This window comes from Lampetra planeri, chromosome 48 (genome assembly GCF_965212315.1).
Source record: "Lampetra planeri chromosome 48, kcLamPlan1.2.h2, whole genome shotgun sequence".
NCBI classification, from domain to species: domain Eukaryota; kingdom Metazoa; phylum Chordata; class Hyperoartia; order Petromyzontiformes; family Petromyzontidae; genus Lampetra; species Lampetra planeri.
In genome coordinates, this window is record NC_136154.1 from 6,779,066 (window position 1) to 6,794,570 (window position 15,505).

Here is a 15,505-nt window from a genome sequence, read left to right on the forward strand (position 1 = left end):
GGGCGTGAGGCCTACGTAGCTCCTCTTCGGAAGGGGGGACCCTGGCTATCGTGAATGACAGCACCTCAACAAAGTGGAAGATGTCATCGTCGTCGCGTGGACATGTACAGCAGGTGGGGGGGGGGGGGGGCGAAAACTCGAAACCGCGGTGACGTCGATTCTCAATGTGAAAAGGGGGAAAAGAACGGCGGACCCGGAGAAAAATCCACGGCCACCACTGGGAGAGAGAGACGCAGACTCCAAATAGGCGTCAGGGTTTGGGATCGAACCCACGAACCTCCTGTACACCAGGCGAAGTAGTTAACATCCCGCCACTCTGAGATGTATCACCAGCCTACCGCCCCCCCATCACCATGCGTGGATTTTTCTCAGTTTTTTTTCCCCTCCACATTTAGAGTATTTGGCTGCTGCTATAAATTTGCCCGTGGTGATATCAGCCACTTCGTTGATCTATCATTTGTGATAGCCAGGTCGCTGTGAAAAAAAACCAGCTACATAGCTCAGTGGTTGGCCATACCAGATTAAATTTAAACAGTTTAGTCTCAGATATTTCCTGACCTATTGGTACCATTGCATATAGTTCAGAAAAGACTTAAGAACGGGCAATTAAATAGAAATAAAGAACGGCTGTACAATTGAGAAGACATTGTTAGGCTTTTCTTTGAAAAAATACCAACAACAAACCCTTAACACCGCATCAATGGCTCTCATGCCGCCCGCGACACTTCAAGGGAGGCCCATGAGGGTGACGTCAATGTCAGATGATGCGCCCCGTAGCAGCATGGGGTGGGGGGGGATGACCTTCGTCGATGTGGAAGGCGTCTTAGCCAATCAAAGGAAGGGAAATAAGGGGGCGTGCCTCTCGACCACGACGTAACCGTCTCGATCCGCGCCCCGCTCTTGTTCCTGTGTCCAATTAGCGATCCCCAACCGCCCAAAGCATGCCCCCATTGCCACCATGACACCACGTGTGGGCAAAGACACGCCTACTTCTAAGCAGAGGTCGCAAACGGGTTTTGATTCCTTACCCGTACCCGGCCGCACCAGGGTCGCAAATGGGTTCCCGTTCCCTACCCGTACCCTACCCGAAATGAGTGACAAACGGTGACTCACCAGTGACTCGCGGCCTACCCGTACCCGGCCGCACCAGGGTCGCAAACGGCTACCCGTACCCGGCCGGGTACAGGTAGCCTGGTATCGGGTAGGGTACAGGTATCGGGTACCCGGTTGCGACCTCTGCTTCTAAGTGTCCGCTTTTATTTCATGTCGGCTTTTATAGTATTACAGCCCCGGCGAAGAACGGCGTCTTAGCCAATCAAAGGAAGGGAAATAAGGGGGCGTGCCACTCGATCACGAGTCTCGATCCATGCCCCCGCTCTTGCTGTTAAGCAGAAATAGGGTATTTATTTAGTGTAAATACTTACTTGATCTTAAACAGGTGTTAAAGTCCTTGCTTTTTCATGTTATTTGATGTCTGTTTATAGACCAAAAGTGTGTCCAATTTTGATTTGAAGCTTTCGTGACTGTAGGAATCCATACTCTTTGGTTCTTTCGGTAAAGTGACCACGTAGGTTGAAAAAATAATAAAAGATCGCGACGTTTCGATCGCAACACAAGCGGTCATCCTAAGCATATTAGTTGCTGCAGCTCCATACTATTAACATTCCTTTCCTTTATTAATGCTAATCTTACTCCCTCCCTTTGATGCTGCTAATCCTGCATAATGCATGGGCATATGACTTTGAAACCCCCCGCCCACCTCCTACGAATTCCACAAATAATGACTAATCCCATATCTGCATTTCCCATAAATATGCTAAATTCCTCTTGATATGCAAATTCTTTTGTCAAGGCGCTCTTCCCCCTCCATCCCAGCTTAAATATACGCTCCAAGCCTGGTGGTGTTTCATTCAGACGCTGTCTTTCCGACAGACCTGTTCTTCACCTGAGGACGGCTGCTTGCGTTGTGGCCGAAACGTCGTGAGAATTATTTTACTATGTTTTTATTTTTATTATTTTATTATTTTCCTTCTACGTGACTTTACCGAAAGAACCAAGAACAAGATCACGACGTTTCGATTGCAACACAAGCGGTCGTCCTCAGGCGGAGGAAAAAAAAAATCCAGCAGTGGGACTGCTGAATCAGCGAGAGAGCTGTTGCAACAAGGTTATATATGTGGCGATGGACAAGAAATTGCCACATATATAACCTTCATACTCTTAGTTTTTTCGGTAAAGTCATGTAGGTAAAAAATGAAATTAAAATAAATAAAATAATAAAAATCACGACGTTTCGGAGGCAACACAAGTCTCCATCAGGTGGGACCGTCACAGCCAGATTTGCTGTATCAAGTGAGATACAGCAAATCTGTATCAAGTGAGATGCTGTATCAAGTGAGATACAGCAAATCTGGCTGTGACGGTCCCACCTGATGACGGAGACTTGTGTTGCCTCCGAAACGTCGTGATTTTTATTATTTTATTTTTTATTAATTTTAATTTCATTTTTTACCTACGTGACTTTACCGAAAAAACTAAGAGTATGAATCTTTGCAGTCACGAAAGCTTCAAATCTAGATTCTATAACCTTGTTGTAACAGCTCTCTCGCTGGTTGAGCAGTCCCACTGCTGGATTATTATTTTATCTGCCTGAGGACGACCGCTTGTGTTGCGATCGAAACGTGATCTTTTATTATTTTTTCTACCCACGTGACTTTACCGAAAGAACCAAAGAGTATGGATTCCTGCAGTCACGAAAGCTTCAAATCTAGATTCTTTCGGGGAAGTCACGTAGATAGAAAAAAATAAAGTTGATATAAAAGAAATGAATACATTTTTCTTAACTTTACTGAAATAAAAATGTATCAAATCAAATAAAGCAATACAATTATTCTTTATAGAAAAAAGTATGATTGAATATTTCTTTAATTTGTATTTCATTAACTTTTTTATTATTATTTCTATTATATTATATTTATTTAGTTTTATTTTTCTACCTACGTGACTTTACCGAAAGAACCAAAGAGTTTGTGTCCAATTAGCAATCCCCAAGCACTTAAAGCAGCAACGCCCCCCTTTGCCGCCATGACACCACGTGTGGGCAAAGACACGCCCACTTCCCAGTGTCCGCTTTTCATGTCGTATTACAGCGCCTTGGGTGTGGGAGAATGCGGTCAACGTGCACGAAGAGGGGGGTGGAAGGACCCGATCGCGTGGGCGGGGGGGGGTGGGGATTCAAACGTTATGCTTCTCAGTTGAACACGTAGCAGGCTTTCGCGACCAATATTATTCATAATCAACGTTTTTGGGTTTAGATCGCGTTATTTATAAATGTGTTGTAACCCTCCACCACCCGACACGGCCAATCAGTAAAAAAGTGTCACGTTGACAAAAGACAAATAGTTCACTGCTTTAGCCCACCGGTGTGTTGAAGCGTGAAACCACAACATTTACAATTTTTGAGTACGACGTTTCGCTGGTAATTGCATCCAGCATCATCGTCTCCCGTTCTTATATAGAGCAGCAGCAGCAGGGTGACGTCATCATTAACTCATCAACTCATCAGGTGCAACGATTTGAGGCGGGGGGGGTGGGTTATTGTAATTATATACTAGATTAGTAATCAGGCAGTTGTTACGATGCGAGTTGTAGATTAGTAATCAGTTTGAATGTGTTTTATTGTAATTATGCTAGGTTAGTAATCAGTGTTTGTTTCCCTATAAGGAATATGCTTCTCACCGAAGCACAGGAGACAAGACAGCGTGTTGATGAAGTTCATTGTAAGGAATTCTGTGAGGGCAGAGATGGCTGTCGCCACTTCTTCGGTCGAGCGGCGTTTTCGGATGCGCTGCTCCTGCGGCCGTCTGGAATGCTTCTTCCGATGTTAGGAAGTCACTGGGAGCTTCGCACTTTTAAACCATCATCTAGATTGTGACACAAACGCATTTCTCTAGAACTGCTTTTTGTGTGGTGTTAGTTTTGTCGTCCTTCACCCGCACCTCCGATTAGCGCGGTTGGCTACGTCCAGTATTCGTGAAATACGTTCAACGTATATTCGCACGTACAAAACAGGTCACTGCATGGAACCAGGATGATCCCGTGAATGAGCTATGATTGTGAATCGAGGTGATCGTACAATTTCAATATACATCAAATAATCTCGTGCTTAAAGAGCAAGATTTACGCTTGTATCGGGCGTTACTTTTTTTCGGAATCTCGGGGGACAAAACGTTGTCGATTGGGAAAGGCGGACATTTTCCACGCATGCCGTCGGCAAGAGAAACATTTTTGGTTGTACGCACGTTTTCCTCTGACCTACCGTGTGCGAGATACAGAGCGTGACGGACAGAGACTTTCACGATACACGGTGTTTCCCTCGTTAGTCGCGAGGGAATGCGCCCCGGCGATGCTCGTTAATGGGAAATTTAGCGGATAAATGATATTGGCTGTACGCAAAACTTCATTTTAATGAATTACCTTAAATAGGTAAAACACGTTCCTTCGGAGTGGGCAGGTAGGAACTTGGTTGGACAGCGCGGCGTTCGTGGGGGGCGCCAGTTGGATGAGTGGGCATGTTTACCCTTCCCCCCACACTCCCCGACATCGTCAACCAATCGCGGCATAGCTTCGTGTTTGGTGGGGAGGTGCATGGGTGGGCGGAATTCCGGATATGCACGACAGACAAATAATCCCTGGTGGGCAGTGTGGAACCTGTTGTTCCTACCTGTATACGTTTTGATTTAAAGCTTTCGTGACTGCAGGGATTCATATTCTTGGTTCTTTCGGTAAAGTCTTGCTGTGGATTTCACACCTGATGATGATTGCTTGTGTTGCAGTCGAAACGTCGTGAGAATTTGTATTGTTTTCTATTTTTATTACTTTATTATTTCCCTTCTACGTGACTTTACCGAAAGAACCAAGGATAGGTAAATCAGCTTTATCTCTCATCACTTCTTTATCTAATCACTTAATCACTTGCGTAACTTTATCTCATCACTTTCTCGATGCAACAGTCGTGTAGCGTTACAGATGCCATTCACGGGTAGCCAAAGTCGTGGATACCAAGTTGGCGAATGACGAGGGATTCCTGTAATCGGCGGAAGTGATGAACCCGGCGAGTCCGGTAGCTTGCGGTTAAAGAGAGACATTTCTGTAAAATAATCCTGATTAATGTTACATTTTCTACATGCATGCTAACATTTCAATGAGAATCCACTGATATACAGTGGAACCCCTCTACACGGCCACCCGTGTTAATGACTAAACGCTTTACGGCGGGCCTCCGTAGAACCCAATGTGTTCGCTTACCGCCCGTTCTCCTGTTAAAAGTCAGGCTGTTGTAGGTACAGTAAATATTAATGCATTGCTTAATCGTGTTTATTTTCATATGTGTTTATATTGTCAGTATCTTTACGTATGAATATACATTATTAAAATATGTACATTTTTGGGGTGAAAAGGGGCAACTTTCCATGCTATCTGAACGAGTTAAGACTTTAACATGTATTTCCTATACTCGCTTAACGACCAAATCACTTGACGGCCGGTTTTGTGGAACCAATTACCGTCGTTAAGAGGGGTCCTACTGTAGAGCGGTAACGTGACATCACAAAATAGGTACGTCCTACTATTATGGAGCCGCTGTAGAGTAGCTGACGTTTGCGAAGACGGAGAGAGGGAGGGGATTGGGCTGACCGCCCCACCCGAGTGGGTTCCGTGAGCGGGGCTACCTGTTGTACTTTTATCTGCGGAGGGGAAGACAGGGGAGGAAGAGGGAGCGGGAGGGGGACGGGCTGGGTGGGGCGGGGGGAGCAAGGGGGGGGGGGGAATGTTGTATATAATAGCGTGGGATGTGACCTGAAGTGAGAGGATAGAGGAAGTGGGTAGAATGAGGTAGGGGGGGGGGCGGAATGTTGTATATAATAGCCTGGTATGTGACATTGCCAAATTTCAAAATGATAAAACTGACGGGCACGTATCATTGGCGACGGGGCTATGTCCAGGGTTGGATGGAACTCGTGAAGGGATTGGGATGGGGGTGACATGGTGAAACAAACGCGTGTGCGTGTCGTTCCGTAGTCATTTTATTGTTAACCACTCCAGAACGTGCCGGAATGTGTATCCCTGCCTATGAAACTGTCGTCATTGTTAATTGCCAATAAAGTTGGCCAAAAACAAAAAAACAGCGATGCCTTAACATCATTTATTCTGACTGGATCTCAACTAGCTTCCCACTCGTATTTGAAAGCTCAATTACTTTTCATAAACGTGCGATGTCAAAAACTCCTAGAAAACCAGCAAAGTCCACGACCAGTTATTCCTCTTAACAGATATAGGTTACTGTGACTGACTAATCAACTGATTTAAATTCTAATGATATTCTAGACAAAGCCTTCGCTTGTAACTATAAAAATCTTTAAAACACGTTCCTTCAGAGTGGGCAGGTAGGAACTTGGTTGGACAGCACATTCGTGCGATCCGTGTCACGCGGCGCAACCTGCGTGGGGCAGCGCGTCACGTGGTGCTGAGCCCGCCTGAGCACTCTATGAAATACAAATCGGGGGCGTGGCTATGCACGACAGACAGACAAATAATCCCTGGTGGGCAGTGTCGAACTGTTGTTCCTTCCTGTAAAATTTACGTTTCAAACATGCCCCCTGAACCCCCAAAACAAATCTGGATATAATTCATAATGTTGACAATCGTGAGAAGAAGGACTCCGCTCACCACCGTGTTCAGCGATGGTCTCTTTATTCGATGACCCACAGGAAGCATCTCCGGTCATACGGCAGGAAACACACCACGCTCCAGCACTCCGCACGAAGAACTCCCCCCCACCCCTTCCTCTCTCACCAGAGGTCGCAACCGGGTACCCGATACCCGTACCCTACACGATACCCGGCTACCCGTACCCAGCCAGGTACGGGTACGTGTACCCGTTTGCGACCCTGGTGCGGCCGGGTACGGGTAGGCCGTGAGTCACTGGTAACCGTTTGTCATTCATTTCGGGTAGAGTACGGGTAGGGAACGGGTACGGGTACCCATTTGCGATCCTGGTGCGGCCGGGTACGGGTACGGGTAAGGAATCAAAACCCGTTTGTGACCTCTGTCTCTCGCTCTCCTCTTTTATCCCCTGGCGCTCGTTCCTTGCCACTCATTGCCCAGGAGCTTTTGTTCCAAACGATGACTCACTGACCCACTGACCAATCATTGAGTCTCCTCCCTAATCTCTGCCCAGGGGTTTGCCCCCCAGGTTGACGATTAACTGGCCAGGCACCCGGGTGTCTTCGTTCCTTGCCCAATCACTCATTGCCCAGGGACTTTTGCTCCAGAAGATGACTCGCTGACCAATCATTGAGTCTCCTCCCTAATCTCTGCCCAGGGGTTTGCCCCCCAGGTTGACTATTAACTGGCCAGGCACCCGAGTGTCTTCGTTCCTTGCCCAATCACTCATTGCCCAGGGACTTTTTCTCCAGAAGATGACTCGCTGACCAATCATCTCCGAGTCTCCTCCCTAATCTCTGCCCAGGGGTTTGCCCCCAGGTGACGATTAACTGGCCAGGGGCTTCTGTCCCAGAATAGGACTCACTGGCCAGCCGGCGCGGAGTCTCCAACAATAGTGTCGGTCGTTATACTTCTTAAGAAGGCGAATCCGTATCTAGTAGTCTTATCAATAACAACTCATTGGTGTAGCTTCAGTAGAAACCCCACTATTTGGGAGGTCCAATAACCGCCAAGAGCCAACTCTACTTAACAGCTGCCACGCATCACATCGCAGTTCTTTATAGAGTTCCATGAGGTGTCACCTTTTATTTGTGTCATTACTTATGACTCCAGCGGTCCACCGGCACAGGACTTATTTCTAGTATCTTCCAACACTTCGTGATAGTTTCTCCATCCATTCTGTTCACTCGTGCAGACACGCTCGTGCTTTCCAACGGCCGATGTATCGGATGGCATTTTCTCAACATTTTTCTCTCCTGGTCAGCTTCTCGAGTGTTTCATCTCCGCCCCACGAGACCTGCCCCCTCTGTGTATTACACATCCTCCACCCGCGCCACCAAACTAATAAAGGTCCCAGTCGAGGACTCGCTCTCACTCGACATGCTTCCTTTTGTAGTCCCCTCCTACTTCACCTTCCCATGGAGACCTCAACATCCGTTCCCAAAGCAGAGACTCGGCCACCCGTGTGCCACCTTCACAACAGCCGTGTCTCACAGCCGGGGCTTCCTTCCCGTTCATGCTTCACGATCGAGCAGGGAAACGAGGCACCGTCACCTCCACCTTCTACCTTCACCCCTGACCACGTCTCCGAGCCGGGTCGTTCTTCACGCTCCTGCTTCACGATCGACGGCGGGATGGAAGGACCATCGCTACCTTCGCGTTCCACCTTCACCCTCGACCGCGCCTCAGAGCAGGTCCCTTCGTCACATTCCCGCTTTACAATTGACAGGGAGGTCGAAGGAGGCTCGGGTCCACATTCCACCTTAACCCCCGGCCACGTCTCAAAATTGTGGTTTTCTTCGCGCCCCCGCGCCACCGTGGGACTCTCATCCTCAACGGTCACCTCCACCTCCCCGGAGGGAGTCGCGGTTTCGTCCTCGGGGTCTTTGGACTCGGCGGATGCCCCCCTGCACGTAGCGCACTCGTGGCGTCTCCTGCCCCGGCACGTTCCCCTGGGAGCGCGAAGGCGAGCCGAAAACGTCAACGTGTCCCCGCACTTTGTGCACTTGCAGGGCTTCCCACCGGCGTGGGTCCTCTGGTGGATGCGGAGGGCTCCCGAGTGCGTGAACGACTTCCCGCACGTGGGGCACCCGTAGGGCTTCTCCCCCGTGTGGATCCTCTTGTGGATGCCGAGGGTTCCCGACTCGGAGAAGGCCTTCCCGCACGTGGGGCACGCGTAAGGCTTCTCCCCCGTGTGGATCCTCGTGTGTATGCACAGGGCTCCCGATTGGGCGAAGGCCTTCTTGCACACGGTGCACTTGTAGGGCTTCTCGCCCGTGTGGATCCTCTCGTGTATGACGAGCCCTCCCGACTGCGTGAATTCCTTGCCGCACGTCGCGCACCTGTAAGGCTTCTTGCCCGTGTGGACCCTCTTGTGGGTGACGAGCGTGTCCGAGCGCGCGAACGCCTTGCCGCACACGGCGCACGCGTACGGCTTCTCGCCTGTGTGGATCCTCTGGTGGCTGAGGAGGTGGTGCGACTGAGTGAAGTCCATTCCGCAGACGGTGCAGTGGTAGGGCTTTTCGCCCGTGTGGATCCTCTCGTGTTCCCGAAGGTCCTCCGACTGCGCGAACGCCTTTCCGCAGAAGGAGCACTTGTGCCGCTTTCGTTTGGCGTGAATCCTCTGGTGGGAGCAGAAGTCTCCCGAGTTGGCGAAGACTTCACCGCACACCCTGCACTTGTAGGGCTTCTCGTCGGCGTGAGTCCTCTGGTGGCCGATCAGAGTGGCCGCTTTGTCCGTGCTGTACGGGCAGTGGGGGCACTGGTACAGCACGGACTCGGTCCGACTCCTGTGCCGCTTCATGTGGTCCTCCAGGGCGGGCAGGCTGATCACCACCCAGTTGCAGATCGGGCAGTAGATCTTCATCTCTCCTCCCTCGTTCATTTTAATGTCTCGGGCGCTGGGATGCAGTGAGGCACGAGAAGGAAAATCATCCCCTCCGCCGAGGTGTGAACCTAGAAAAAGTGAAGAAATTGTCCGTTGTGTACATTGAACTTCGTTCGCACCATACGTAGACAACGGTTCTGACCGGCGGTACATTTTGCCGGATGGCATTCTCGCATTATTTTAATGTATACATAGCCCCTTGACCGAGGTGCTCGATCAATAATCGGATATTTTGACAGCACCGGTGTTAGTCGAACAGGACAAAGAAAACTCAAGTATCCAAGTATTCATAGCTTGGGTTGAGTAATTATATCTATTGCAACAGGCATACATCAACAACAACCGCCATTCGCCACTAACTGACGGTGACATCACCACGGCGCTTGTGCCAGGCTAGGTGCACGTTAAGGCCACGTGAAGTGTCGAGCGCCCGATGGCAGGAGGCCACGGGGCAGACCCAGCAGGTGCCACGGGTCGACTGACTGAGATGACTGGCTGATGCAAGTCATACGTACACGGACAGCCATTAACAACACAGACACACAGATAGACAGAGATGCCCCGTATAGCCTTCACCCAGATTGTTGAGGCAAGTGCTGTTAGCGAGCACCTATGAAGGCCGGCACAGTGGGTACACGAGTGGGTGGGTGGCCAGCACCACGCCCGGCCGCCTTTGTCTCACCAGAGCCAATGTTTTTAGGCACCGCGCCAGCTACTCAATTGAAGCCCCGTGAGTGGGAATCGAACTCGGGTCACCGGGTTCGTAGCGCTAACCGCTGCACCACCGCTCCCCATACACACAGACAGACAAAGACACAGGCTCACAGACAGACAGACAGACACATAGACAAAGACACAGGCTGACAGACAAAGACAGTCACGCATACAAAGACAGACACGCACAGACAGACACACACAGACATACACAGACACACACACAGACAGACACACAGACAGACACACACAGACACATACAGACAGACACACACAGACACAGACAGACACACACAGACACATACAGACAGACACAGACACACAGACACACAGACAGACACACAGACAGACACACACACAGACACACACAGACAGACACACAGACACACACACAGACACACACAGACAGACACACACGCAGACAGACACGCAGACAGACACACAGACAGACACACACAGACAGACACACAGACAGACACACACACACAGACACACACAGACAGACACACAGACGTCCTCACCACTCTCGCGCTCTTCGTCCATCCGTGACGTCAAACCCCAGCGTCTCCAGCAGCCGCCACGGCGGCCGACGTGACGTCACGTCCCCCCCGCGTGTGGATCCTCTTGTGGATGACGTCACTCGCGCGCCCTCCTGTTTGCGGAGAGATGACGTCACGCGAGCGTGATGGGGTTGAGCGTGGAGGGGGACGGAAGTGACGTCACATACGAGAGCTGACCAGAGGAGAGAGCGGGCAGTGGTCCGTGAGTGCGGCCTCCCCCTAGGTAGACTCGGCCTCAAACGCGTTACCTTGTAGCGTCGTCACCGGGGAGAGAGACAAAGGCGGCCGGGCGCGCGCGCTGGCCACATCCGCCGCAGTGCCGGGTCCTTCGTAAGAGCACTTGTCCCGACATTCAGGTGAGGCTATACCGGTTGTGGGTGGGCGCCTTTGTCTTTGTCTGTGTGAGTTCGGGGAGCGGTGGCGCAGTGGTTAGCGCGCTACGTTCTGCGAACCCGGCAGGGGCACGGTTCACATCAGTGGCGGCCTTCATAGGCGCTGCTGCTACTAACACAGCACTTGCCCCTACAGCCTGCTGCAGGCTACCTGGGGTAGCTTTGTGTCTAGGCGCTGCTGCTGCTCGCTACTAACACAGCACTTGCCCCTACAGCCTGCTGCAGGCTACCTGGGGTATCTTTGTCTTTGTGTCTAGGCGCTGGTGCTACTAACACAGCACTTGCCCCTACAGCCTGTTGCAGGCTACCTGGGGTAGCTTTGTCTTTGTGTCTAGGCGCTGCTGCTGCTACTAACACAGCACTTGCCCCTACAGCCTGTTGCAGGCTACCTGGGGTAGCTTTGTCTTTGTGTCTAGGTGCTGCTACTAACAGCACTTGCCCCTACAGCCTGCTGCAGGCTACCTGGGGTAGCTTTGTCTTTGTGTCTAGGTGCTGCTACTAACAGCACTTGCCCCTACAGCCTGCTGCAGGCTACCTGGGGTAGCTTTGTCTTTGTGTCTAGGTGCTGCTACTACAGCACTTGCCCCTACAGCCTGTTGCAGGCTACCTGGGGTAGCTTTGTCATTGTGTCTAGGTGCTGCTACTAACAGCACTTGCCCCTACAGCCTGTTGCAGGCTACCTGGGGTAGCTTTGTCTTTGTGTCTAGGCGCTGCTGCTGCTACTACAGCACTTGCCCCTACAGCCTGTTGCAGGCTACCTGGGGTAGCTTTGTGTCTAGGTGCTGCTGCTAACACAGCACTTGCCCCTACAGCCTGTTGCAGGCTACCTGGGGTAGCTTTGTCTTTGTGTCTAGGCGCTGCTGCTACTAACAGCACTTGCCCCTACAGCCTGTTGCACGCTACCTGGGGTAGCTTTCTCTCTGTGTTTAGGTGCTGCTGCTACTAACAGCACTTGCCCCTACAGCCTGTTGCAGGCTACCTGGGGTAGCTTTGTCTTTGTGTCTAGGCGCTGCTGCTACTACAGCACTTGCCCCTACAGCCTGCGGTCAGCTACCTGGGGTAGCTTTGTCTTTGTGTCTAGGTGCTGCTACTAACACAGCACTTGCCCCTACAGCCTGCTGCAGGCTACCTGGGGTAGCTTTGTCTTTGTGTCTAGGTGCTGCTGATGTTTCAAAGAGACGGACCCAATTTCAAAGCAGTTTAATTCACGATGACAACGTGTTACTGTTGCACGCACAAATTACAGACGGTTTTAATGAGTTATCAAGTTTTACGAACCATTTTACTGGTAGGAACCACCTGGTTCCACCAGCCCACAGGGGATTATTGTGTCCGTCCGTCGTGCATCAAAAAATGGGAGGGGTGGGGTGGAGAGGGGAGGGTGAGAGGGGCTCGGTGGGGAGGGTGGGGAGGGTGGGGCTGGGTGGGGAGGGTGGGGCTGGGTGGGGAGGGTGGGGCTGGGTGGGGAGGGTGGGGCTGGGTGGGGAGGGTGGGGCTGGGTGGGGAGGGTGGGGCTGGGTGGGGAGGGTGGGGCTGGGTGGGGAGGGTGGGGCTGGGTGGGGAGGGTGGGGCTGGGTGGGGAGGGTGGGGCTGGGTGGGGAGGGTGGGGCTGGGTGGGGAGGGGCTGGTCACCCCGTGGTGCCCTTATAAAACTCAACGTTTAACCTACTCACGGCGGCTTGTGCCCGCCCTCACAGTCGGCCATATTTGCGGAATACACCACGCCGCCGTTGACCCTGGCCATTGACCGAGCAACCCAACGTTCCTACCAGCTCCCTCCGCAGGAATGTGTTATAAATGCTATGTGCGCCCTCCGCCTGCTGTACGGACAACATCGAGACGATATCATCTTCTTGGTTCTTCCGGTAAAGTCACGTAGAAGGGAAATAAAATAATAAAAATAAAACATGATAAAATAATTCTCACGACGTTTCGGCCACAACGCAAGCAGCCTCCCTCTCTACGCCCCTCCCTCTCTATGCCACGCCCTCTCTATGGCCCTCCCTCTCTACGCCCCGCCCTCTCTATGGCCCTCCCTCTCTACGCCCCGCCCTCTCTATGGCCATCCCTCTCTACGCCCCACCCTCTCTACGCCCCGCCCTCTACGGCCCTCCCTCTCTATGCCCCTCCCTCTCTACGCCCCTCCCTCTCTAAGCCCCGCCCTTTCAAGTGGTAAGAGTTTCATTCATGGGCGGTTCGTGGTTGCAGAGAAAACGCGATTTCAAATCGGGTCCATCTTGTTGAAACACCCTGTATAACAATTGTTGTTTTCGTTTTTGTTGATGTTTTTTTTAGTTTTTTTCGTTTTTGTTGATTTTTTTTAGTTTTTTGTAGTTTTACGTTTTTTTAGTTTTTGTAGTTTTTGTTGATGTTTTGTCGTTGTTTTTTTTTGATGTTCTTTTTCTCTCCCCCTGAGTTTTCGTGGCCATTTGGCGGGCACTTTTTGGTTTTCCTAATCCTCCTCCCTTGTGCCTCGCTCCGTGTCTGCCCCCCCCCTACTGCCCCCCCCCCCCCCGCTGCCCCCCCGCTGCCCCCCCGCAGCATCCGCCAAATCCGTGGCCCAGCCAAAAAAAAAATGAACAAAGAGGTCAAACGGATCTGCTGCCCGGTCTGCAACTGGGTGTTGGTCAGCCTGCCCGCCCTGGAGGACCACATGAAGCGACACGCGGGCCGCACCGAACCCGTCGTCTACCAGTGCCCCCACTGCCCGTACGGTGCCGACACCGTGAGCGTCCTCATCGGCCACCAGGCGACGCACGACTCGGCCGAGTCGTCCAAGTGCGCCGAATGCGGCAAAGTGTTCATCGACGCCGAGGTGCTGCTCCGCCACGAGGCGTCGCACGCCGTCGAGAAGCCCCACAAGTGCACCATGTGCGACATGGCGTTCGCGCAGTCCGACAGCCTCGCCGCCCACCGCAGGATCCACATGCGCGAGGTGCTCTTCCAGTGCACGGACTGCGACATGGAGTTCGCCCGCGCCGACTACCTCCGCAGCCACCAGCGGACTCACACCGGCGAGCGACCGCACGGCTGTGCCGAGTGCGGCAAGACCTTCGCCCGCTCGGGAAGCCTCCGAGCCCACGGCCGCACGCACACGGGGGAGCGCCCGTACGCGTGCGGCGAGTGCGGGAAAGCGTTCGCTCGCTCGGGGGCGCTTCTCACGCACCGGCGCACTCACACCGGCGAACGTCCGTACGCGTGCGGCGAGTGCGGGAAAGCGTTCGCACCGCTCGGACAACCTCGTAGCGCACGGCCGCCTGCACTCGGGGGAGCGCCCGCACGAGTGCGCCGAGTGCGGCAAGGCGTTCGCGGAGCGCGTGGCGCTGCGAATCCACGAGAGGGTGCACACCGGGGAGCGTCCGTACGCTTGCGGCGTGTGCGGCGAGGCGTTCGCCCGATCGGGCGCGCTGCACACGCACAAGATGGTGCACACCGGGGAGCGTCCGTACGCGTGCGGCGAGTGCGGGAAAGCGTTCGCGCGATCGGGGGCGCTGCACGCGCACAGGCGGAGCCACGCGGTGGCAACTCCGTGAGGCGGGATTGGTTCGTGCGTGCGTGTGGGTTAGCGTGTGCGTCGCTCGCAGTCGGTTTCGTGTTTTGCGAGCGCTAGGTGCGTGTGTGTTGGTGTGTGTGTGCGTGCGTGGGTAGCGGTGGTGTAGCGGTTAGCGATCTTCTCTATGAACCCCGGCAGAGACCAGAGGTCGATTCCGGATCACGGCCAACACCAGTCGGTCGACCCGTGGCACCTGCTGGGTCTGCCCCGTGACCTCCTGCCGGCGGGCGTTGGACACTTCACGTGGCAGCCTCGACGTGCACCTAGCCTGGCGCAAGCGCCGCGGTGGTTGTTGTTGTGTGTGTGTGTTTGTGTGTGTGTTTGTGTGTGTGTTTGTGTGTGTGTTTGTGTAGCAGTAGAGTGTAGAGGTTAGCGCTACGCCGCGCTACGAACCCGGCGACCCGGGTTCGATTCCCGCTCACGGCCAACACCGGTGACGTTTATCTGAACCGGTCCAGGGCCTCCCCTAGGTCGGCTCGGCCTCAAATGAGTACCTGGTGCGACATGTAAACATCGGCACTGGGGAGACAAAGGCGGCCGGGCGTGGTGTTGGCCGCCCACCCCCTCGTGTGCCGTGCCGGCCTTCATAGGCGCTCGCTAACAGCACTTGCCCCTACAGTCTGTTCAAGCTGTACGGGAGGGGGGGGGGGGGGCTTTTTTTCTTTGTACTGTACGT

At 52.8% G+C, this 15,505-nt stretch overlaps 2 protein-coding genes across 3 annotated transcripts; one reads left to right on the forward strand and one right to left on the reverse strand.

The window, feature by feature from the left end:
* Nucleotides 1–6,733: 6,733 nt before the first annotated feature.
* Nucleotides 6,734–10,939, reverse strand: LOC144733618 (uncharacterized). Of its 2 annotated transcripts, none has more exons than XM_078615637.1 (2): nt 10,846–10,939; nt 6,734–9,678 (listed from the first exon to the last, which is right to left on the reverse strand). In XM_078615637.1, the coding sequence occupies exons 1-2, from the start codon at nt 10,865–10,867 to the stop codon at nt 8,198–8,200; spliced, it is 1,503 nt and encodes a 500-aa protein (XP_078471763.1). In that variant the 5' UTR covers nt 10,868–10,939; the 3' UTR covers nt 6,734–8,197. The 2 variants fall into 2 exon arrangements, with proteins under 2 accessions (XP_078471763.1, XP_078471764.1); XM_078615638.1 differs by lacking the exon at nt 10,846–10,939 and adding an exon at nt 10,293–10,837.
* Nucleotides 10,332–15,480, forward strand: LOC144733625 (uncharacterized). Its single transcript, XM_078615649.1, is given in 3 exon segments — nt 10,332–11,240; nt 13,818–14,502; nt 14,504–15,480. Coding segments are annotated over 2 exon segments (957 nt in total). The 5' UTR covers nt 10,332–11,240; nt 13,818–13,851; the 3' UTR covers nt 14,810–15,480.
* Nucleotides 15,481–15,505: the final 25 nt, after the last annotated feature.